General features: G+C 46.4%; 1 protein-coding gene across 2 annotated transcripts; it reads left to right on the top strand.

The window, feature by feature from the left end:
- Positions 1 to 1,282: 1,282 nt before the first annotated feature.
- phldb2a (pleckstrin homology-like domain, family B, member 2a) lies at positions 1,283 to 24,415 on the top strand. 2 transcript variants are annotated; one of them, XM_063014089.1, is made up of 18 exons: positions 1,283 to 1,423; positions 5,134 to 5,231; positions 6,096 to 6,982; positions 7,676 to 7,951; positions 10,685 to 10,819; positions 11,303 to 11,440; positions 13,736 to 13,864; positions 14,857 to 15,012; positions 15,533 to 15,643; positions 15,726 to 15,815; positions 16,969 to 17,118; positions 17,261 to 17,360; positions 18,125 to 18,317; positions 18,746 to 18,836; positions 19,135 to 19,281; positions 19,929 to 20,148; positions 20,803 to 20,888; positions 22,374 to 24,415. In XM_063014089.1, exons 2-18 carry the CDS (start codon positions 5,183 to 5,185, stop codon positions 22,512 to 22,514), a joined length of 3,099 nt encoding a protein of 1,032 aa, XP_062870159.1. In that variant the 5' UTR covers positions 1,283 to 1,423; positions 5,134 to 5,182; the 3' UTR covers positions 22,515 to 24,415. The 2 variants fall into 2 exon arrangements, with proteins under 2 accessions (XP_062870159.1, XP_062870160.1); XM_063014090.1 differs by lacking the exon at positions 13,736 to 13,864.
- Positions 24,416 to 25,733: the final 1,318 nt, after the last annotated feature.

The following is a 25,733-nucleotide window of genomic DNA, read 5'->3' on the forward strand; positions in this document are numbered from 1 at the left end:
ACGTATGTGTGTGTGTGTGTGTGTGTGTGTGTGTGTGTGTAGGCCCGAGGTCTGGAAGTAATCAGAGCAGGCCGGGCTATGCTCCAGCGCCCCTCTCCCCATGATGCAACTGGAATTCTCATAGAGAAGGAGAACAGAGCGTTTGGGGGAGGGGGGTTTCTCTCTCCTGCACCCCAAATCTGCTCCTTTATTCAACAGTTACAGAATCGTTTCCTAAATACACACCCCAAATTCCCCTCGGCGACACCAAACAATGACAATGTATAGATTTGTATTTTGGGTTACATTAGTTTTAAGGGTTGGCACAGAGAACCTGGTCCTCGTACCAGACCTGGCACAGTTTTTACACCGGATGCCCTCCTCACGCGACCCTCCTATTTCTATCTGGGCTTGGGACCTGCACTGACAGAACACTGACAAGTGCACCTCCCCCTGAGCAAATCATGTCCATGGAGACGCCCGACCGGCCGATAGCACTGCTGAGATTCAAAGACTGGATCCTCAGATCTCAGCACCTAGTGCCCTTCCAACACATCACATCGAACTGCTAATAGAACATGACCGAGATGCACTGCAGCCAATATGACCTACACAGTTTCACGTTAATACGACCGGGCAGCTCCATAAATCAATAAAGAAACAAACAAACAAAATTGTCGCCTCTTTTATAAACAAGTGCCAGTTTCTTTCTGATTCGCGCATGCTCAGTGCTTGGTATCGTTTCCCTAATTGAACTGTTTATGTGTCAATGCCATCTGATGGCTAAAAAGTGTCACAGCAAGAAGGGTCTGGGTTCGATTCCCTGACAAGCGTCTGGAGTCCTGAGTCTGGTTTCCTCTTACAAGTCCAAAGATGTGCAGTCAAGTATTTAAAACTGTCCAAAGTGTGTGTGTGTGTGTGTGTGTGTCCTGTGATGGACTGGCGACCTGTCCGGTTCGTCTCTTTTCTGTCTCCCAATTAATCAGACCCACTGCGACCCTGACGAAGATAAAGCAGTTGTAAAACAAACAATGAATGAATCAGAGTTAAAAGGAATCGACTCATTAATATGACTCACTGAGTCGGAATGGAATGCGCATTAATGTTGAGCAAAACGTTTTTTCCACTGATCCTGGTTCAGATGATTAGACGAGAATTTGGGTTTTACCCCTGTCCCAGCCACCCCCACCCCTTCTTATCTCCCTCCACCCCTCCCTCCACCCCTCCCTCACTTTTCGGGTAAGTTTTGCGCGTCGGCGGCCACCCAGACCAAATCAGCGCCTGCCTGCAGGGTCGGTGTGTTGAGTGTTTTAGGGGGGAGAGGAGCCGGACACACCGCGCTGGTCTCTCTGTCTTTGTTATGAACAGTCGTCTGGACACAGTGACACACAGAGAAAGATTCACCATCAGTGCAGGACGGGTTTGGATGGGTCAGAAATTTAAGGTCAGTTGTTGTTTGTTGTTATTTGGAGCTCTGCTGGAGGTTGATGTGACGATACATCGCGATATTTCTGCATCTTCTCGCTGTGTTTTGCTCCTCAGATTTTGGTCTTTGCGTGATTTTCGCTCGTCTGACCGGCGCTCACATGTCAGTGATTGTTTGAGAAGGCAGACAGAGATTCCTGCTCACATTTGGAAGTGATTATGAAACTGGGTTATTGTGTGAGCACGAATTTATGTGCTTTCATAAGTCTGGAGAATCTTTCTCTCTTTTACTGGTTATAACTGGACAAAATATTGTTCAAGTGGGACAGAAATCATACAGAATTATATATTTCTGCACAATCTACAAACCTTATCATCTTTTTTTGATCAGTATTCGGAAGCAAAGCTGGCACTGCAGATCTGCATACATGTGAATGTGTAACTCTGTCCACTTTGAAATGTGGTGGTGGTAGTCTCTGATGAGATGAAATGACATGGCTTGACCTGAGATGATCTCTTTTTTAATCATCAGACCACTAGATTACTAAAGTGTCTTCATGATAATCTGATAATCTGACACTAATCTGATTATTGTGTGTGTGTGTGTGTGTGTGTGTGTGTGTGTGTGTGTGTGTGTGTGTGTGTGTGTGTGTGCATCATTAAAACTGCATTGGCCATGAATAGCCATGAATTGAACAGAGTGGGGATAGGGGTATTCCTATGTTTATGCCCTCTTCTACATGTTACGCATGCACTGGTACAATGCTTGACACTTAGGAGACATACATTTGGGGGTGGCACGGTGGCTCGGTGGGTAGCACTGTCGTCTCACAGCAAGAAGGTCCTGGGTTTGATCCCCGGGTCCGGGTCCTTTCTGTGTTAGGGTTTCATGTCCTTTCTGTGTCTGTGTGGGTTTCCTCCGGGTGCTCCATTTTCCTCCCACAGTCCAAAACATGCAGTCAGGTGAACTGGAGACACAGAATTGCCCTATAGGTGAATGGGTGTGTGTGTGTATGTGTGTTTACCCTGCGATGGACTGGCACCCCGTCCAGGGTGTTACTGTGTCCCTTGCGCCCATTGGAAAGCTGGGATAGGCTCGAGCTCCCCCCTGTGACCCTAATTGGATAAGCGGTTAAGAAAGTGAGTGAATACGTTTGGGGTGGCTTGGTGGGTAGCACGGTCGCCTCACAGCCAGAAGGTCCTGGGTTCGATCCCCTGGTAGATTCATCAGGGTCCTTTCTGTGAGTTTGCATGTTCTCCCTGTGGCGGTGTGGGTTTCCTCCAGGTGCTCCGGTTTCCTGTGTGTGTGTTTGCCCTGTGTTGGACTGGCACCCTGTCCATGGTGTGTCCTATTCTCCTGGTAGTGACCAGTACTCACCACAACCCTGAATGGGTCAAGCATATCTAAATATTGGGTGTGGGAGGGGGTAGATAGGCGCTTGATCGAGAAAGGGGGTGTCCCTCTATTCTCAAATATTCCTGCTGTGTCAATAACCTGCGGGGCAGTGGTAGGTAAGCAGTCAAGGTAAAGGACTAGTAATCTAAAGGATGCTGGTTCAAGCCCCACATCTGCTACATTGCTTTTGAGCCTATTTAAGTATTTTTTTTGGGGGGGGGAAAGGGGGTTAGGGTTAGGGTTAGGGGGCACATGCCACTTATAGTCATTAAATAAACACTTTTAGGTTAGAAATTGTGAAATTCGGTTTAGTAGCAGTTTAAAACACTATTTTTAAATCATTAATGTTGAACATCATGTGATACGTCTGCGTTTGTATGATATGTGATTTTTGGAGGTGGTCACATGACCGACCGGGGTCCGGCGTCCACCCCCGGTTTGAGGGGTGCCGAAAGCCATTTGAAGTTGACGACGTTATCAGGGGTCGTTCGGTTTATTCGCTTCTGTGGTGTGTGTGAGTGATGTTTACCAAAACTAGGGAAGGTCCACGGGTCCACTCGTACTCACGCACGCTCAGACACACACAGCACAGGGTAATTTCTAATAGCTCCAGTTAGCCTGACTGCATGTTTTTGGACTGTGGGAGGAAACCGGAACACCCGGAGGAAACCCACAATATATCTGAATCTGAATGGGGTGGGGGGTAGAGCGCTTGATTGGGGAAGTCCCTCTATTCTCAAATATTCCTGCCATGTCAACAACTGATGGGTCAGTAGTAGCTAAGCGGTTAAGGTAAAGGGCTAGTAATCAAAAGGATGCTGGTTCAAGCCCCACATCTGCCAGGTTGCCGCTGTTGGGCCCTTGAGCAAGGACAACCCACAAAGACATGTTGACACAGAGAACATGCAAACTCCACACAGAGAGGACCCTGAAGGCCCAGCCGGGGAATCAAACCCATGCCCTTCTTGCCACTTTTTGTTTCCTCTTGTCTGTTAGTGAGCTCGGTCTCGCTCGCCGTCTTTGTGGCATGGAGAAAATAATCCAGTTTTCTCAGGTGGTCGGAGATGTGGAGCTCGTTCAGACGAATTCTCTCACCGAGGGTGTAAAATGATCCCTCACTTCCTCTGGAGGCTGCGTTTTTTTGGGTTTTTTTTTTTGCCAGACTCGAGGCAGGAATCACAGAACATCAGTCTGGTTGTGGTGGTGGTTTCTCCAGCGTTCCCAGTGTGTATGTGGGATCGTATGTGCTGATAGAACTGGAACATTTCTGACGATTTGTGGTTTCATTTCAAAGACGGAGTCAGCGTTATCAACGTCAGCTGATTCCACACACACACACACACACACACACACACACACACACACACACACACACACGCACACACACACACTAGCTAAACAGAGAGGGAAAGGATGTGTCTCAGACTGCAGGTCACATGGTCCAAACTCTGAGGCGTAAACACACTTTATTCATTAGAGAAACGGGACCCGAGCTGAAATCTGAGCTCTTCTGTTTCAAACGTCTGGTTTTTAACTTCATCTTGGTTTCAGACGTCCTGCTCTCCGTCTCTCTCCCGCCGAGGGTCGTGGAGGGACCAGAAGGAATTCCGACTTTCCGTTTCAATGGGTTTAGCAGCTTTGTTCACTGGCTGCTGTTTAAAATCATCAGTAATTAAGATTTTTGTTTAGTGTGTGTTTGGGGAATCACCTGACCGCTTCAGAAAGTCTGGAATCAGTTCATCAGTCACCAGACAAAGACAAACCCCATTTCCAAAAACAAAATTGGGACTCGAATCGAGCGAGAACGGAGAAAAATTCCACTCGTAAAACTGCAGCAATTATTGTCCTCAGTTCCCAAAGCATTAAAAAGTCTCGTTAATGGGAACACTGGTGGAACACGGAGGGGGGGAACACAAGGGGGAACACGGGGGGAACACGCCCCTGTGCCAACTTTATTAGAAGTGGTTGATTTTATTGAAGATCTAAAGAGGCGTCACCTCACTTTACAAAAACAATCCCATGTTAACAAAACCACACGTCCCACAGTTATTTGCACCCCTGGATTTTATACTGTTCTACCCTTGAACCTCCCTTGTGTCAACAGAGCAGCACTTAGTCTTCTCCTAGAACATCTTATAGGGTTAAAGAACACAGAGCAGGGATTTGAGTCCGTTCCTCTGTACCGAACCTCTTCAGAACGACCAGGGTCCAGGTCCTCTCTGGTGCTCTTCTCTTTAGCTCCGCCCACATCACACACACTGTATTTGGTGTTGAGTTTGCAGTGTTTGTGTAGTATTAATAATGTGTGTGTATGTGTGTGTGTTTTTCGGCAGGGTGCTCAGTGTGTCCAGTCATCCTAACGAGGCTCGTTAAATAAAGAACATGCTGCCGCAGAGGAGCGTTGGACCCTCACTGGTTTATAGCAGGAGAGGTACATAGAACACATGTATTTATTTATTACTATTATTTATTTTATTTTTTAAATGTTATAAATATTTTTATTTATTAATTTATCATTATTTTTATAATATTTATAATAAATAATAAATAAAATAATAAAATAATAAATTTTTATTTATTTATTATTATTTACTTTATTATATACTGTATATATATACAGTATATACTGTATATATACTGTATATATATTTTTTATACTCTTAATTATTTATTACTTTTAATTTTGTTTTTATATATTTTTATTTATTATTATTAATGTTATTTTTATATATTTTTATCTATTTATTATGAATTTTATTTTTATATATTTTTTTATTTATTATTATTAATTTTATTTTTTATATTTATTATATTATTTTTCTTGATGTATTTGGTCTATCATTCACTATATGGACAAAACATCACAGCTAACACCTGACCGTGAGCTTGTTGGGCATTGGCCTGCTTCGACGATATGCTTCTGACTTTGCAGCAACAGTTTAGGGAAGGTCCTTTCCTATTCCAGTTTCTAAAGACGTGAAGAAAAGTCCTGACCTCAGCCTCACTCAACAGCCCTGGGATGAACCGGAACATCAACTTGAGCACCCAGTCGTACAAATACTGTCAGTTTTTGACTGAACGGGCACAAATTCCCACACACAGACACACCCTACAGTCTTATGAGAAGGTTCTCAGAAGAGCAGCTGTTGTTCTAGCTGAAGAGATCACACAGTGGGTCGCTCTATTAAAATGGGACCTCCGATAAGCTCACTGTCAGGCGTCCGAATACTTTTGGCCCTGTGGTGTATGTAGCAGTTACAGGATGTTAACGCTGCGTCTCTGTGTTTGCTGTCAGATTGTGGAAAGTCATGCACCAATGGTGGAGGGACGGTTGGCGGTCCCGGGGTTCGAGGCTCCCGGTCGAAGGCGGAGCTGCAGGAGCTGATGGAAAGTCTACAGCGCAGGAAGTCGGCGCTGGAGGCTAGCATACGAGCTAACGCAGAGCGCCACGCCTACCTGGGCCTGTCCCCTCCGCCCAGCCCTCACTCCACCAAATCGCTGCTGCAGGAGCGTCCGCCGCTCTCGATCCGGATCTCGTCCTCGTACAGCCTCAGCACCCCTCCCTCCCCTCGCCAGTCTGACACACACATCCGGCCCGGCCACCAATCACAGGACAGCGTTTCGCTCTGCCAGTCCTTCGACGGGCGCCGGCCTGGCACGGCGGGCTCCGGTCTGTCCACATGGAACGGTTCCACCTACACATCCGATGCTTTCTCCGTGTACCGGCGTGGACCCAGCGGCACGGCCAGCATGCCCTCCAGTCCCAGACTGGTCCGCAAACTCCTGGCGCGAGACGGAGAGGCCGCCGCCGACCCGTCTCCACGCCAGAGGAAGTTCTCCACCGGTTCTCTAAACGGTTTAGGCGAGCACAGCCGCTCCCTCCCCAGACTGTACCGAGGCGACGCGCCGTCCCTCTCCCTCCCGCCACGGCGCTCGGCCCGGCAGAGACGCAGCCTCCCCTCGCTGGAACGCCCCCCGGACGTCACCGTCACCGCGCAGAGTCTCGATCTGGGCCTGGAGAGGACGCTGTCCTTCGGGAAGGGGGGCGTGGGTGCGGGCATGAGCGCGGGGATGGGCCCGCGGAGGGGCAGCATCAGCTCGCTGAGCAGCAAGGACGAGCTTCAAGATTACCATCAGAAGCAGAGAGATGAGAGGCTGCGGGAACAGGAAGTCGAGAGGCTGGTGAGGAACACACACACACACACACACACACACACACACACACACACACTCACCCCTTAATTGGCTTCACTGATAATTTGGTACATTCTGGTGCATCCTGGCTTCCTCTGAGACTCTTATGCAACACAACGGAACCTCCAGCGCTTTAATTAACTCTCTGAAAGCCAGGGTCCTTTCTGTCTGGAGTTTTGCATGTTCTCGTGGTATCTGTGTGGGTTTCCTACAGGTTCTCCGATTTCCTCCCAGGTTTCCTTCCTTAGTTCCAAAGATTACGGAGCTAATAAACTATAAGCATTGGCAGACTGTCCTGGGAGTTTCCTGTCTTTCGGGCAATTAACCGGACACACCGTGACCCTGACCGGGATACGCGGTGGTGAAACAGACCACCACTTGGTTAAAAGCTATTGAGCTTCATAGTAAAGCTAGATCTGGGGATCCAGGGTTCGAATCTCGGACAGGATTGGCTAATGCCCGAAACCACCTAGGTGCACGTGTCGGTGCGCTCTCAGTGCAGGTCCCAAGCCCAGATGGAAATAGGAGGGTCATGTCAGTAAGGGCGTCCTGATATGAGGACCAGATCCTCTGTGAATCTGAATTCTTACATTTTATAATAATGAACTTTATAATAATACATTTGTAGTTCTTTCTCCTCTCATTCTGGTTCGGTCCGCGCTCCGGTTCTGTTCCCCACAGGAGCGCCAGCGTCTGGAAACCATCCTGAGCCTCTGCTCCGAACTGAGCCCGGCGGTGAACGACGACTCGGACGTCTCGGCCATCTCCGACCTGCAGAAGATCAACCACGAGCTGGAGAAGCTGCAGGTCTCCGATGACGAGTCGGTGTTTTTGGAGTCCCTGGGCTCGCCGGCTCCGGACGACGGCTCGCCGGTCAGGGGCGGGGGGAAGAGACGGGCTCAGAGCGGCGGCGGGGCGCGGACCTCGGGGGGTTCGCCCTCGGCACACGTGAATAAGGTCAGATGATTGCAGAACACCATGAAAACAACCCGATAAGATCATGACACGGGTCTTTTTAATGTGCAGACGTGTTCGGGAACTAGAGGAATGAACGAGGGGGTTTAAAAGGAGCAGGAAATGATATGATCCCTAACGGCATGTTTGTTTATGTGTGTTTATGTGTGTGTGTGTGCATCAAAAGGAAAAGAAAATATTCAGTGGCTGTAAAGTACAATCACACCAACAACTGAATATTAAAACTGTTTATTATTTTATTATTATAAGAATTAGGTCGGATTTTCTTTGCTATAAAAATAGACAAACATTTTGCTTATTATAAGTATTTGCCCCCATTATGGGTGGCACAGCTGCTCGGTGGGGAGCACTGTCACTTCACAGCAAGAAGCTCCTGGGTTTGATTCCCAGGTGAAGTGGTCTGGGTCCTTTTTGTGTAGATTTTGCATGTTCTCCCCTTATCTGTGTGGGTTTCCTTCCAAAGTACAAAGACGTGCAAGTGAGGTGAACAGGACATACAAAAAGGGCAAATATAGCCAAGCGTTTAAGGTACTGGACTAGTAATCAAAAGGTCACTGGTTCAAGCCCCACCACTGCCAGGTTGCTACTGTTGGGCCCTTGATCAAGGCCCTTAACCCCCGATTGCTCAGACTGTATCCTGTCACACTACTGTAAATCACTTTGGATAAAAGCGTTTGCTAAATGCTGAAAATGTAAAACACGACGTTAAAATCCTAATAAATAAATAAATACAATAATTTTGCCCACTTTACAATCTAACCAATCATATAAAAAGCTTCAGTCCCTTTTTTAACAACAAGTCGACAGCCATCAAACCTAAATCAAGCATTTGTTTACCTTTTTTATAATCATGTTTGTAAATAATGCAGAAATGTAAAGGGTTTAAAGGGTTCAGAACCTTTTCTTGCAGCTGTAACGTTCTGCTCTTGAACACTAATAAAATATAGATTTACGAATTAGCAGCTTAATAATCAGCATTTAGGTTTAAAATCTGATTAATGTAACAGTGAGGCTGTGGAATAAGGGGGTTTGGGACTCGTGTCCCTCTGCGCCGCCTAGTTTGGCCAGCAGGCGGGGCACGGAGGCGCGCTGTGCGATCTGGAATCTCCTATACTGTATATCACAGCTTTTCTCTTCCTTGGCTACTTGTTGCCAGATCTGGATTTTACGCTGATTTGGGATGTCTGTATTCTTTTGGTTTTTGGGAACTGCCTCCAGGCGTTTTAGGGTCTCGCAAGGGAGACCCTCGTCCCTGTTTCCGGACCGGACCCCAGTGTGAGGCCAGTTTAGGTGCATGAGGTGCACTGATGGTTCTCTGTCTGTTCTGGTTTCGATGGTTTCGATTGTCGTGCCGCCCCTTTTCTGTCCACTTTCTCTGTTACGGGTTGCGGACGTTTCTGTCTTTTGTCTATTTGTTTCTGTGTTTCCAATAATTTGGCCACTTATTCCTTCACCCCTTAACCAAAAGTATTTGGACGCCTGACTGAGAGCTTGTCGGAGGCCACATTTCAAAATACAAGCTGTATTAAAACAGAGAAGCTTCTCACAAGACTTTGAAGTGTGTCTGTGGGAATTTGTGCCCATTCAGTCAAAACATGACAGTATTTGTACGGCTGGGCGCTGATGGATCAGTCGGTGTTCCGGTTCATCCCAGTGCTGTTAAGTGAGGCTGAGTTTATGCTGGAACAGGGAAGGACCTTCCCTATACTCTTGCTGTGAAATCAGAAGCATGTAATTTCCTTTATGTGATCGATTTATTCCACCTTGGGTTCTGTTCCCTCTGTGGTGTGTTTGTGGGGATTGTGCCTTGTTCTCTCTCCAGCGGGTCGCGTCCGGCCCCGTAACCCTTAAGATCGTCCACTGTTCCAGTCTTAGTTATTTATAGCGAATGTCAGCGGAATGTACCGATGCTAATATCAGCGCGTGGGACTGAAACAAAACCGCCACTGTGATCGTCCCGTCCGTCTCTGAATTCTTTTAAAGAGCAAACCACGTGACCACGGAGACCAGATCTAAACTCCGCCAGCTCACTATCACTAACTATCACACATGTACAGTACCAACCACTTCTTTTCACCTGCACCAGGCGGGTTCATACGGAGATCCAGTTGTGGACTTGTACTGATACTGATACTGAAGATACTGGACTTGTAATCAAAAGGTCGCTTGTTCAAGCCCCACCATTGCCAGGTTGCCACTGTTGGGCCCTTGAGCAAGGCCCCTAACCCTCAGTTGCTTAGACACTATACTGTTACAGTACTGTAAGTCGCTTTGGACAAAAAGCGTCTGCTAAATGCTGAAAATATAAATGTAAAGATCCGTATCGCGCATGGAGAGTCACAGAGATTTCCATTATCCCCCGTCTGTGTGCACCGCCATCGATCAGCCCACAGTGGGCGGAACTGCAGCCGTTTTGAGGAATCCCTCCATCCCACCACCCTCAGACGGGCCGATCGTTGTCTGTATTGACGCCAGGACGGCTGGTAGCACTCACGTGTTTGAAATGTCAGCTCTGGTGTGTCACCCGAGCATCTTTGCTTTCCCTGGTCTCAGATTCTAGATTTTGGCTGACAGGAGCACCAGCCGATATGGGAATGGGCTATGACGTGCCGGTGTTTCATCCATCATGTATTTGTACCTGAGCTTAATGTTCTGACGTTAGATTCTGGATCCACCACGTCTGATAATTAATGATTGAATATTTACTCTGTCCAGGCATCTGAGGAGGCGCAGATGAGACAGGAAGTGACACGGATAGAGGAGGAGAGGATTCAGGTGCTGAACAACGTGGAAGAGTTGGAGCAGAAGATGAAGGATCTGGACACACAGCTGGATGAGTCCATCAGAGAGGTTTAATATTCATCATCATTTAATCTGTCATGATGAGAACGCTGATTTAAACGTAAACTATTTTACTACAGGCGGCACGGTGGCTCGGTGGGTTACTCTGTCATCTCACAGCGAGAGGGGCATGGGTTCGATTCCCAGGTGGGGCGGTCCGGGTCCTTTCTGTGTGGAGTTTACATGTTTTCTTAGTGTCTGCGTGGGTTTCCTCCGGTTGCTTCCCACAGTACAAAGATGTGCAGTCAGGATTTTACTGTGGGAAGCAACCGGAGCACCTGGAGGAAACCCACGAAGACATGGCGAGAACTTGCAAACACCACACAGAAAGGACCCGGACCGCCCCACCTGGGAATCGAACCCAAGGCGACAGTGCTACCCACCAAGCCAAAACAGATCATGAATAGATAAATGAGTAGAATATACTTCTATATGTTAACTGGTGTGTGTGTGTGTGTGTGTGTGTGTGTGTGTGTGTGTGTGTGTGTGTAGATGGAGGTAGAGAGGGCTCTGTTGGAGGGGGAGCAGGATGCTGAACTCACCCTCCTGCAGGCGGAAAAAGAGACGCTGGAGAAACTGAACGAGAAAATGAGCAAAATGGAGAAAAACACGAGTGCGGCTAAAACTCAGGTAAACTCACAACCTGTGTGTGTGTGTGTGAGTGAGTGTGTGTGAGTGTGAGTGTGTGTGGATGTGGTCAATCACCAAAATTAAAATGATAAACAATTAGTTTAGATCTGATTTAAGATTAAGACTGCTGTCACAGTGAAACAGATCCGATAACGGACACCAGTCTGTCAGCGCTCATTCTGATCTGACCTTACACGTGTTTCCCTTCCTCACAACATCAGTTTAAAACTAGAAAGAAGATTAACCAGCATTATTATTACAACCATCGACTGAAAAGATTTAGAGTTCAAATCCCAGCTCTGCCATGCAGCCACTGTTGGGCCCTTGAGCAAAGCCCCTAACCCTCTCTGCTCCAGTGGCGCTGTATGCTGGCTGACCCTGCGCTCTGACCCCAGCTTCCAAACAAGCTGGGATACGTGAAGAAATAATTTTAGGGCAGTTGTAACCTAGTGGTTAAGGTACTGGACTAGTAAGCAGAAGGTTGCTGGTTCAAACCCCACCAGGTTGCTACAGTTGGACCCTTGAGCAAGGCCGATAACCCTCAATTGCTTAGACTGTATACTTTGGATAAAAGCGTCTACTAAATGCTGAAAATGTAAATGTAACCACTATATATGTATATCCTGCCAATCACCTAGTAACACCCTAGCGACCACCTAGTACCAGCTTAGCAACCACCTTAGAAGACCTTAACCAAGGAGTACACCTTCACGACCACCTAGCAACACCCTCGGGACCACCTAGCAACACCATAGCGTCTGCTGCATTTTCTTCAACAAATGCACCTCTCTTTTTTTATGGCTGTTTTCCTCGTAATTACCTGGTCTATTTTACACATCAGGTATATGGAGAGTGCAGCCGCCAGGGCATTCCTGCCTGTGTCCCAAGTGTCAAATACTTGGCAAATAAAAACCGAATCCCAAATCCTGAGTGTCAATACAGTAATCCCTCCTCGATCGCAGGGGTTGCGTTCCAGAACCCTCCGCGAAAGGTGAAAATCCGCGAAGTAAAAACGTGTTTATATGGTTATTTTTATAACCCGATTCCATCGGCTTTAGCATTTAGCATCTTGTCATTAAAACCAATGGATTGAGGTAGCACAGCATGCTAACGTCAATATAACATCTCTCTTCATGTACCGATAAGGGTTACATTTCCTGACAAGCCCGAACTTGCAAATAAAAACACTCGGTACAAGTTTATACAAGTTAAAAATCAGTAATATTTTATTTACGTTTATTTACGTACCTTCAGCCATGTTTATTTTTCTGCGAGAGAGGAGCACCTGACCCGTCTTGATCACTAAGGAAGCGTCGGATGCTCACTCGTTTTTGAGTGAAAATAACGTTGAAACGTTAAGTAGTGAGGATATTAAGGCATCTAGGATTTGGAACAGCATCCTAATCGGGAGCGCGCACAGGATGACGTAAAATGCGTCTATGTAGAGAGCGCACTAGCTTTTCAAACACATCCCTTGTCTGCAGAAATCCATGAACCAGCGAAAAATCCGTGATTTATATTTAGACATGCTTGCAAATAAAATCCGCGATAGAGTGAAGCCGCAAAAGTCGAAGCGCGATATAGCGAGGGATTACTGTACTCACTTATTACTATTATATATTTACTACCAGTTAAATGTTTTAAACCAAGCCCCATATTTTTATTTTATTTTATTAATATTAACTCAGATTTATGTCTCAGTTTATTTGTTCATAATATATAATTGTACGTATTGTTATATAATTGTTTATAAATAAAAATCGGCCGATATTGATGTGCGCTGTACGGATTTCTCATAACTGTTGCAATTGCAACATCTGCTGGCTGATCGGTGGTACTGCACAGAGGTGCGTAGCACTCGTGTTGCAGGGGGCGTGTGTTTGTTGACCCTCCTCGGTCAGGAGGTGATTGGATAGGACTAAATTGGAAGGAAAATATGGGGGGAATGCATAAATAGATAATAGTATTTAGATAAACAGATAGATAAACAGATTTAGTTTGTGGTGATGTGATGAAACACACATACACATTATTGCACTTTCTGATGGATGTGTGTGATGCAGCCTTTTAATTCATGATAAATATGATTAAATATTTATTTTAGGTCTCAAACACCATAAAGCTGCAGCTTCTGAGCACATTTGTTTCTTTTCCCTCTTCTGTTGCTCTAACCCAGCCTTGCACTCTTGTTTTCTTTCACTTCTTGTTTGTGTGTGTATTTCTCGTGTATGTGTGTGTGTGTGTGTGTGTGTGTTGTTTCTGGATGCCCGTGCGTGCCCGCTAACGCTCCGGCAGAACACGGCTGCGTTGGAGGCCGAGAGGGTTAAAGTAGAGAAGCTAGCGGAGCTGGTCTCGGAGCAGAAGATCCAGCTGGACTCGTGTCCTGAGGCGCTGAAGGAACAGCTCCAGATTCAGCTGGCCAGGGTCAGTGGGCGTCGGTCTGTCGGCCTGTCAGTCTCTCCCAGCGTCCGTTCTGTCGTCTCGGCTCTTTAATCTCGCGCTCTTTCAGTCCCGGACCTGGACTCCTGCTTACCTACTGACTCTTCTTCTCTACTTTCTGCCGTCTGCTTTGTTCACCTGGGTAGGAAGCTGTTTCAGTAGATTTAGTGTGTGTGTGTGTGTGTGTGTGTGTGTGACATGTATGTACGAACTGGGTTAGATCTTTGTAATCACACATGTTTGGGTGCATGTCCGGAGAAGGTGCTTTAAACAATGCAGAAAATTACAGAAGAGAGCGGATGCTAGTGCAGCACAAGGTGTAAGTGTTATCTGGGGCATTTGGAGCAAAATCAAATGATCAAAATCCTCCTCGTCCCCTTTTTTTATAAAAAGCTGAATTTATTGTAATACCGGTCGGCTGGGTGCCCTCTAGCGGGTACGATCGGCATTGCACTTGTCTGCTGGGTGGGAAAAGACGGCACTAAAAATATAAAAGGAAGACAGGGTCTTCGATGCTGTCTAAGGACCCTGGTTAGTAGCCTGTGGCACCTGTACAGAAGTGGAGGAACGTGGAGATCAGCGCGTGACTCTCGGCGCGTGAGGTCGGTCTCGGCCACTGAAGTACGGGCGAATAAGAAGGGGTCGGTGGAGCACTCACACGTCTGAGGGAGGGCGTGTCAGGAGGAGAATATACCCTCCTTAGTATGCCATCAGGGTCTCTAGCAGAGGAAGAGGTGCCCCCTGTCTCCTCCACATGTACACAAAATTCCTCCATAAGATTAGGGGGGTTTTTCACAAACATGGCAACATATATTTAAAGCTCACAATAGCTTATAAACATCAGGTATAGCTGCTTCTCCAGACATGTCTTCCACCTGAATCTGTAGGTGTTATTAGCTCTGGGTTTGACGTGTGTGTGTGTGTGTGTGTGTGTGTGTGTGTGTGTGTGTGTGTGTGTGTGTGTCCGTAAATCTCAGGACTCTGAGAAGCTGGAGGCCGAGACGAAGCGGTTCGAGGATCTGGAGTTCCAGCAGCTGGAGCGAGAGAGCTGTCAGGACGAGGAGAAGGAGAAGCACAAGCAGCAGCTGCTCCGAGACATAGCCGAGTACCAGCGCAGCATTGTCACGTGCAAGGTGTGTGTGTGTGTGTGTGTGTGTGTGTGTGTGTGTGTGTGTGTGTGTGTGTGTGTGTGTGTGTGTGTGGATACAGGGGCTGGACAAAATAACAGAAACCCATAAACATTATATATAAACACACACGCATACACACACAAACACACACTCACACACACACACAATACACGCGCACAAACACACTCACACACACACACACACACAATCACAAACACACACACACACACAGCATGAGCGAGCCACAAATACACACACACACAACACACGCACAAACACACACTCACACACATACACACAAATACACACACACACAGAAACACACACTCACACACACACACACACAAGCTTCTCAACAGATTCTAGCTGAATAGATCACACAGAGGTGGCTCAGGTGTCCAAATACCTTAGACCGTCTAATGTATCTAATATTTGAACTAAGTGTGTGTGTGATGGACTGGCAACCTGACCCACCTTGACCCTGACCAGGATAAATGGCTGGTTGTGTGTGTTGTGATTTCAGGAGAAGCTCCTCACCCTGAAGAAACAGTCCACCCAGATTACCCAGCAGGCTCAGCGGGAGAAGGAAAACTTCCTGAAGGAGAAGAACAACCTGCACCTCATGCTGCAGCGGGTGGGTGGTGTGTGTGTGTGTAGTGTTTATCTGTGTGGGTTCGAATCCCGCGCCTCGTTCATGACCAGCATTTCGTCTGCAGGAGCGGGAGAACCTGGCGGCTCTGGAGAGGAAGTACGCGGAGCTGACCGGTGACCGGACCTTCCCCCTCAACCCCGTGTCCATGAAAGAGGTGAGAACATTCAGCCTCAGCTCTGCTACCGATCAGCCGGGCGCCCCCTAGTGGACACGAGCGGCAGTGCAGACGGTGCAGCAGGTGGAATCAGACGCTAGTCTGCTGGGTGGGAAAAGACGGGACTAAACATACAAAACCGGGCGGAGTCTTTGAGGGGTCAGAGGGGTTTTAATGCACATCATTATGATAAAATCACACTGCGAGCACTGACCTCATCTGTATGTTCCACCCTTATCCTGGTCAGGGTTGCAGTGGGTCTGATTCATTGGGCGAAAGGCAGGAAACACTTCAGAGAGGTCACATGTCCATCACAGAACAAACACACACACACATACACAAACATACACACACACATACACACACACGCACATACACACACTCACACACAAACACACATACACACACAAACATACACACACAAACACACATACACACACAAACATACACAAACACACACACATACACACACTCACACACAAACATACACACACACAAACACACACACACAAACATACACACACATACACAAACACACACACATACACACACTCACACACAAACATACACACACACAAACACACATACACAAACACAAACACACACACACACATACACACACTCATACACACACTCACACACATACACACACAAACGTACACACACAAACACACACACATACACACATAAACATACACATACACAAACATACATACACATACACAAACATACACAAACACACACACATACACACACTCACACACAAACATACACACACACAAACACACACACACAAACATACACACACATACACAAACACACACACATACACGCACTCACACACAAACATACACACACACACAAACACATACACAAACACAAACACACACACACACATACACACACTCATACACACACACACACACTCACACACATACACACACAAACGTACACATACACAAACGTACACACACAAACACACACACATACACACACAAACATACACAAACACACATACACAAACATACACACACCTCACTGTACTGTGGGAGAACATGCAAACTACATAGAAAGGACAGGGATCCGAACCCACGCCCTACTGGCTGTGATGCTGTACTTTGTAAATGACCCGTTATGTTTTTGGACGTCACAGCATTTCCGCTCCATGGAGGAGAGACGGCGGAACAGCAGCGGTGGTAAGAACGGCGGCGGTCTGCTGAGCGACGGCGCCGCCTCCCGTAAGAGAGAGCGGAGGAGTTCTGGGAGCTTCAGTACCACGCTGGACCGCAGCCTGTCCCCGAAGGTCAGACTTTCACCTGCACTCTTTATTACTTTTCCGGTTAAATTCAGTGTCCACATACTTTTGACTATACAGTGTGTCTAAACGTACAGATTATATACCATACACGCCATATAACGTGTTTTTTCTCGTGTGTGTTGCACAGCCCCACCCGCCGCTGTCTCAGAGCTCCAGCTGTGGCAGCATGATCCCCCGTACGCTCACCCTCGCCCCCAGAGACCGGGACGCCCGGCGCCTGCTCAGAGGTGAGACGCTTCACCCTTCATACACTCATACAGGGAGAATAAGTGCTGCAGTTACGCCCTCTGCTGGCTGATCGGGGGATAACGGAGATCGGTGTGTGACTCTCCGTGCGTAATACGGATCTCCATATGAACCCACTGGCGCAGGGGAAAAGAAGCGGTCTGTACTGCAGGGGCTTGTGTTAGTCAGGAGTGAAATATTTTGATTGTGGCAGTTGTAGCCTAGTGGTTAAGGTACTGGACTAGTAAGCAGAAGGTTGCTGGTTCAAACCCCACCACTGTTGGGCCCTTAAGCAAGGCTCTTAACCCTGAATTGTATACTGTAAGTTGCTTTGGATATAAGCGGAGTGAAGTGGAGGGGAAGTATTTTGATTGTGGCAGTAGGCCAGAAGGTTGAGGTACTAAACTAGTAAGCAGAAGGTTGCTGGTTTAAACCCCACCACTGCCAGGTTGCCACTGTTGGGCCCTTAACCCTGAATTGCTTAGACTGTATACTGTTGGTTTGGATAAAAGCGTCCGCTAAATGGAGATTGGTACGTGACTCTCCGTGCACGATACGGATCTCTGTGTGATCCCGCCCGGTGCAGGGGAAAAGAAGCGGTTGGTACTGCACACGTGTCCGAGAGGGCGTGTGTTAGTCACGACGTTGTAAGTTGCTTTGGATAAAAGTGTCTGCTAAATGCCGAAAATGTAAAGATGATCAGGGAATCGGATATGACTAAATTAGGGGGACGTATAAATAGTCCATCCGTCTGTCTTTCTCTCAGTCGGTCCGCTGTACCTGAACGAGGACAGACAGAAGACGGGCGACATGAGCGGCCGGACCGTCTCCGAATCCAACGTCTACCTGGATCCCTTCCACTACCTGGACAGCAGCGCCAACTTCGATACCATGAGTGTGGGGAGTTCTGACAGTCTGGAGACCAGCATCTCGGCCTGCTCTCCGGACAACATATCCAGGTCAGATCAAAGGAAACATCACACGCTTTCGTCTTTCATCTTCCTGACTTTATTCATGCTGTGTAGCCAAAAGTATTCGGACGCCTGACTCAGAAACAAACGATATTGAAACAGAGCGACCTCAGAAGCTTCTCACAATAATACTGTAATACTGAAGTGTGTCTGTGTGTGGAAATTTGTGCCTGTACAGGATTCAGTCGTGCTGGAACAAGAAAGGACCTTCCCTAAACTGTTGAGGCATCATTGGAAGCCTGTAATTACCGCTGTATGGTTGATTAATTACACCTGTTAGTGACTGTTCTGGCCGAAACACATGAATTCAATCATTAAAGGGGCGTCCAGATACTTTTGTCTGTATAGTGTTAGATGTGTGAGATGTAGACACACCGTAACTGTGTGTGTGTGTGTGTGTGTGTGTGTGTGTGTAGTGCCAGCGTATCTAACGTGACTAAGATGGAGGAGATGGAACATCTGCTCAGAGAGGCGCAGGCTGAGAAGAACAGATTCATGGAGAGCAGGGTGAGATACGTAACGCTTCGTCCTTTTATTTTCCATATTCGCGTGTTGCCACGGCGGATCCGGTCCTCAGTTCTTACTCCGGACGCCCTTCCTCACCCGACCCTATTTCTATCCGGGCTTGGGACCTGCACTGAGAGCGCACTGACCTGACAAGTGCACCTCGCTGTTTTGGCCAGTCATGTCTGTGCAGACACCCGGCCGGTGGATAGCACCGCTGAGATCGAACCCTGGATCCTCAGATCTTAACAGCCCATGCAGTACACCTTTACCATGTGTGTTTGTTTCCGACCGGCTGCAGGAGCGGGAGATGGAGCAGCGGCGACACGCCCTGGAGGAGGAGCGCAGGAGGCGCGAGGAGCTGGAGAGGCGGCTGCAGGAGGAGACCAACATTCGGCAGAAACTCATCGAGAGGGAAATAAAGATGCGAGAGAAGCAGAAAACGCAGGTGAGAGAGGGAAGCGATGAGTGTCTGCGATGAGTGACGAGGGTTTTCCGAAGTTCTTCCTTGCCCCTGTGGTTGTGTTTATCACTGCTCTTCATGGAATGTCTGAGACAGCCTGACGTTTCTCCTGATTCTCTGAATCTGTTCACAATATCATGCACTGTAGATGGTAAAAGACCTAAATTATGTTCTATTTAAGCTGTTTAAAACCCAGTGGTGAGCCATGACCCCACATTGTTTGTACAGACTTGGTGGACCTTTAGTGGATGTTCCACTTATGATTTCCCTTACCTGTTACCAATTTAGTTGTATCCAATTCCCAGATAATATTTTACCTTTACTGCTGCAAACCTCCACTCCTGACCGAGGAGGGTCGTGACTAACCCCCTCCGACTCGTGTGCAGTACCGACCGCTTCTTTTCACCTGCACCGGCCGGTTCATTCAGAGATCCGTATCGTGCACGGAGAGTCACGCACTGATCTCCATTATTCCCCGTCTCTCTGTGCAGTACCATCGATCAGCCAGCAGAGGTCGTAACTCCAGCAGCTAGGAGGAATTTTTACAGCCCGTCCTTAAAAATGTAAATTAGGAGTAAAAATCTTGACCCTGCTGGTGTGTGAATGTTTGACCCTGGTCCGTCCTCTCCTAGTCTCGTCCGCTGACCTGCTACCTGCCGGTGAGGAGGGACGACTTTGACCTCCGGTGTCACATCGAGGGAGTCGGCCATCACCCCGACACCTGCTTTCACCTGGCCATCACCGACAAGACCTGCAGAGGCTTCCTGGTCAAGATGGGCGGCAAAATCAAGACCTGGAAGAAGCGCTGGTTCGTTTTCGACAGGAACCGCCGGACTCTGGCGTACTACGCAGGTCAGGGTTGTTTATCTTTTTTTTATATCTTTTTAGCACAGGATATGAAGATTGGTGTAAGAATGTGGATGTGCTATCGGCCGGCCGGACACCTACACAGGCGTAATGGCTTGTCTGGGGGAGGGAGGGCTGTAGGGGCTCCTCATGACTGCTGCAGATACGACCTCTGCTGGCTGATCGAAGGTGCCGCGAGAGACAAAGGATAATGGAGATCAGTGTGTGACTCTCTGTGCGCAATACGGATCTCCATCATCTGTCATGCTGGCCTACCTAATCTCAGCTGTGTTATCAGCCAGCCTGGCGTCTACTCAGACACGATTGTCCGTATCAAAAGGGAGAGGTGGCTGAAAGGTGGTCTTTTGCAATGGATCGCTTCCTGTCTGGGGTATTCCTGCCTCAAGCCCACTGTTTCCTGGTAGACCAGGGCCCACCATGACCCTGACCAGGATAAAGCAGTTAAAAAGAAAAAGTAAACAAATAATTCTGCATGCAGATGCACTTTGTGAACAGCAGGGTGCAGCACTGAGCTTTAACACACTGATGGAGACCGACCGCAGTGATGAATTTTACACGTGATCAGACGCGTTTACTAATTTATTATAGAAGTACTCATTAATTCTGTATTTTTATTGTTATTTTATTTTTTTCTTTCAGATAAACATGAAACGAAGATGAAGGGAGTTATTTATTTCCAGGCGATAGAGGAGGTTTATTATGATCACCTTAAAAATGCACATAAGGTGAGAATCACACAGAACTGAACTAAATATTATTTAATAAATGGAATAAAGAGCCTGAGACCAAGAAGGTCTGGGTCCTTTCTGTTCTCCCTGTGTCCGTACGGGTTTCCTCCGGGTGCTCCGGTTTCCTCCAGCAAGTCCAAAGACGTGCCGTCAACATAAATGGAGCTACTAGAGCTCTGGACTGAACACTTTTATTAAAAATACATCAAACTCTATCAATCAAACCTTATATTAAACATTTCAGATCCCTGTAACGCCCCCGGGTGCTTTTCACGAGCCCTGCGGATCCCAGACATCTGCGATTATCGGATCAACTCTCTATCGTCCGACTCTGAAGGCTTTTTGAAAGCCAACAAGAGCCTGAAGGGGTTGCGATTCACGGAATCTACATTTTAGCTTTGGAGTCTACCACAGTGGTCCCAAACCATACATAATTTTTACCAGGACACTGAAAGAATAAATAATAAGAGACGCTACAAAAGCAATAAAAACACTACGTCCATTTTCAACACACTTCGGGTGTCATTGTCTCATATCACCACTAGGTGGGAGCATCTCATTGTAGCGAAAAACCTAGATTTTCCATGATTTGTGAGTAGTCCAGTTATTCTATTTTACATCTCCCCGCCGGTCTGTGAAATTATATCTTATATCAAACCGGGTTGTGATGCAAATAAGGTTGGGGATCGCAGGCCTACCAAGTAAAACTGCTTTGTCGTCACTAAAAGTTTAAATCAGCAGCGTAACATAATGTTAGCTAACGTAAAGGGTGTCCCAACTTCTCTGTAACTGTGTAACATAAATAATAAAATACCTGGTATGAAGTGATCACTGAACAATCATGATCCATTTATCTTGTTTCTTGGGATCTTTAGGGATTTTATTAAACGGCATCCGGGTCCCCAGCAGCGGAGGAGTAATCGGCTGTGTTAAATTAGGAGAAAACGGTAGAAAATGCTGAAATAAACAGTAAAAAAAATGATTATAGCGTTTGATTTTGATTCTGCCCTGTGGCTGGTGACCCGTCCGGGCCGTTTCCTGCCTTTCACTCAATAAATCAGACCCACCGTGACCCTGACCAGAGTAAAGGGGTGGTAAAACAAAAGGTGCTCAGGTGGCGCAGCTAGAACACCAAAGCTGACATCTCAAACTCGTGAGTTCGAATCTCAGCTCTGCTCCCGGCAGGCTGGGCGCCTACATGAACAACGATTGGCTCATCTGGAAGCAGTTGCGACCTCTGCTGGCTGATCGGTGCGTGATCCGTGCACGAGGCCGAGCCCCGTATGAACCCGCCTAGTGCAAGTGAAAAGAAGCGGTCCGGTACTGCACATACGTCAGAGAGAGGAAGCGAAATGTAATCGGAATAACTGGACATGACTAAATCTGGAGGAGAATTTAGGGGAAAATGTGGGGCGAGTAAAACAGATGATGAATGAATGAATGAATACATTTTTGTTGTTGTTGTTTTATTTCCTCCGTCAGAGTCCCAATCCGTCCCTGACGTTCAGCGTGAAGACGCACGATCGAGTTTATTACATGGTGGCTCCGTCTCCTGAGGCCATGCGCATGTGGATGGACGTGATCGTGACCGGAGCCGAGGGTTACACACACTTCATGGTCTGAAGAGTTTAAATCAGGTTTATTTGCTTTAGATTTAAAAAAGACCTGAATTTAGTGACTTTATTTTTTTATAAACACAGTGAAATTTGGGGATATTTTAATACGTATATTTTAAAGGAATATCAGAATGTTTGCGTTACCTAAATTTCTGGTTTAAGCTTTTGTTTTTATTTTTTTACTCTCTAAGTGCTGACGCCCGGACAGGCTCCCCCCACCCTACATGAATGCAGTTATTAAGCTAACATTTATAACCACTTATATAATACTATGTACTTTTATTTTTATTTACCTCACATCATTACCTCGATATTCTATAAGCACATATAAGCATGTTTTATTTAAAGTGTTTATTTCTTAAATACATACAAGTCTTTATTTATCATGATTTTAAAGCATGTGATTTCTTATCATTTTTATTTAACTGGGTTGTTACAGCTGTGACCTGATCTAACAGGCTGCACAAATGCACTCATATGGATGATGATGATGATAATAATAATAATAATAACAGCAATAATAATAATAGAATAAAAAAATCTCCAGCACCTTTACGTATCAAACGTCGCAGGTTCAGAACCCCTGATGTGATCGGTTTTATTCTATTTATGGATGGATTTATTAAAAATAAAACTAATAGGTACATAATTTAGATTAAAATGAGCAGATCAGCAAGTGCAGACTTTTATTAGAGCAGAAATATTTGATCTAAACTTTATTAAAACACCAAACAAGAACCGAAAATATTTAATTCTAAGCTCAGGTTTTAATATTATTAGTTAATTATTCTTCCAGTAGGTGGCGCTGTTGCCTCAGCAAGAACAACCTGAATTCGATTTCCGAGCCAAGCAGTCCGGGTCCAATCTGTGTAGATTTTGCATGTTCTCCCCGTGTCCTGTGTCTGTGTGGGTTTCCTCCGGGGCTCCGGTTTCCTCCCACAGTCCAAATTCAGGTTAGTCAGTCAGGTTAACTGGATCCCAGTTGCACTGTGATGGATTGGTGACCTGTCTGGGGTGTTTCCTAAATCAGACTCACTGCGACCCTGACCACAATGAATGAATCAGCCTGGACTACATGACTTCTGTTTGGAGGTTTTAGTGAGATTTTATTTTCATACTTTTATTTTCATGTTTGTGCTGGACACACAGATGGACGGTGGTTCTACTGACCAGTACCAGTATTATCCTTATCTACAGACCAGTTAAACCATTTACAGTGAAGCTGGCTCGTACCTACCACAGCTCACATCGCTCCCACTAGGGGGCTCTTTCTTTTGTCTCTTCCTCATCTTCATCCCCATCACCTTCTCTTCACAACTCTCACTTCTCCTCTGCACATGCTCAGATCATCTTAATCTCTCCAGATCGTCCAACCTGCTCCACCCCTCTAACAACCTCCTTTCTGTTTCTGTCCGTCCTCGTCCTCTTCACCCCTGATCAGAATCTCAGCATCTTCATCTCAAGTCACCCTCCTCTTATAGACGAACATATATTCTAAACACGAGCGCAGAATTAATTATATAAACGTTTTTTGTGTATTTTGTCATATTTTTATAAGATTTTCTGTTTTGTATCCTTGTGACTGATTTTATACAGTAAACGTTATAAAACAATGAAGTTTTAACCATTTAAATATATATTCTGTAATTAAAATAATAACACATATGTTAAATCTTACTGTGCCATAAATGAATGGACACAACTTGAAGTAATCTGTAAACTGGTTATATCAAGTAAAGAGTTTATTTTATTTGTATTTTTAAGCTTTATATGTGTGTTACCGCGCTGAAGTAAAGAACCAAAGAACGACAGTAAACTTTCTGTTTCTAATATTTTCTGTGTGTGTGTGTGTGTGTGTGTGTGTGTGTGTGTGTCGTGTTCATCTGCTAATATGCAGAATTAAAAGAGCTGAGAAGTAAATAAATAAGAAAGAAAATTCCCTGTGGGTTCATTAACGCCTGATTCCCCCTTCAAACACTCAGCATAAACACGTTCTCTGATTTTATTTCTGCATTTTCTCCCTTTTTCTCCCAGTTTAGTCATAGCCAGTTTCTCTTCTCCTGCTGGAGACCCCGATGGCGTACTGAGGAGGGTATATTCTGCTGACACGCCCTCCCTGCAATGCGTGCTCGATCCACCGACCCCCTCTTATCCGCCCGTACTTCGGTGGATTGATGCATGAGGTCGGTCTCACACAGGGAGAGTCACACACTGATCTCCACGTTCCTCCACTTCTGTACAGGTGCCTCAGCCTATTAACGAGGGTCCTTACATGGCATTGAAGACCCCGCCCACTTTTTAGTCCCATCCTTTACTTTACTTTAGTGACCGATTCTGTCTGCTGCACTGTCTGCATTGCAGACACCTCAGGTCCTTTCTGTGTGGAGTTTGCATGTTCTCCCTTTGTCCTGTGTCTGTGTGGGTTTTCATGCAGTCAGGTTAAGTTTAAACTCTGGTCCTTGATCCACTGAAAGGCTGGTGAAGCTGTATATTTTGGGTTTGGACGCCCTAGGCGGTTGCTCATCAGTAAACAGGGCAGGTCGGTGTTATCGGTGACGGCCTCGAGCTTTTCATAGTCAACGGACCTCTTGTTAAAAATGTTAAAAATAAACATCAAAACATCGATTCTACACCGAACCGTTCACGTGTCGCCCCCCGGCTCGTCCCATGACTGAGATCAGGCCCCAGATCCCTGATCACAGCCGCTGTTGTTTATAAAACAGTCACGGTGATTTTCTTCTTACATGTAGAGCTGCAAAAAAGATCCACAAATAAATAAAAACCTGCTGATGTTTGTTCCACAGGGTCCCTGAGCGGCGTCCACGTGTTCCCTACACGCTGTTCACGTGACCTCGGCTATAAGGGAACTTCAGGTTAAATCCCATCATCGTGTAAACGTCAGGGCGTGGTGGGATGGCGATCTAAAGTACCTTGTGTGTGTAACAGGGGAATGAAGGTGATTTTATGCACGTATGGCGGGTTTGTGGCGTGTTTACGGCGCGTTGTGTTGCTCCGGGTTAGCTGTGTAAACGTTAAGGAGCTAAATTGGCATTTCTGGATGTTCGCTGGTTACGTCTTTGGACTTGTTTGGACTAAACGGGCACAAATTCCCATACACAGGTGGTTTTATTTTTATAGCATATGTTTTTGAAACAGGACGTTTGACAAGCTCACGGTTAGGCGTCCAAATACTTTTGGATGAATGGTGATACATCCCTGTAGTACA

The sequence above is a fragment of the Trichomycterus rosablanca genome, chromosome 18 (genome assembly GCF_030014385.1).
Source record: "Trichomycterus rosablanca isolate fTriRos1 chromosome 18, fTriRos1.hap1, whole genome shotgun sequence".
In the NCBI taxonomy this organism is placed as follows: domain Eukaryota; kingdom Metazoa; phylum Chordata; class Actinopteri; order Siluriformes; family Trichomycteridae; genus Trichomycterus; species Trichomycterus rosablanca.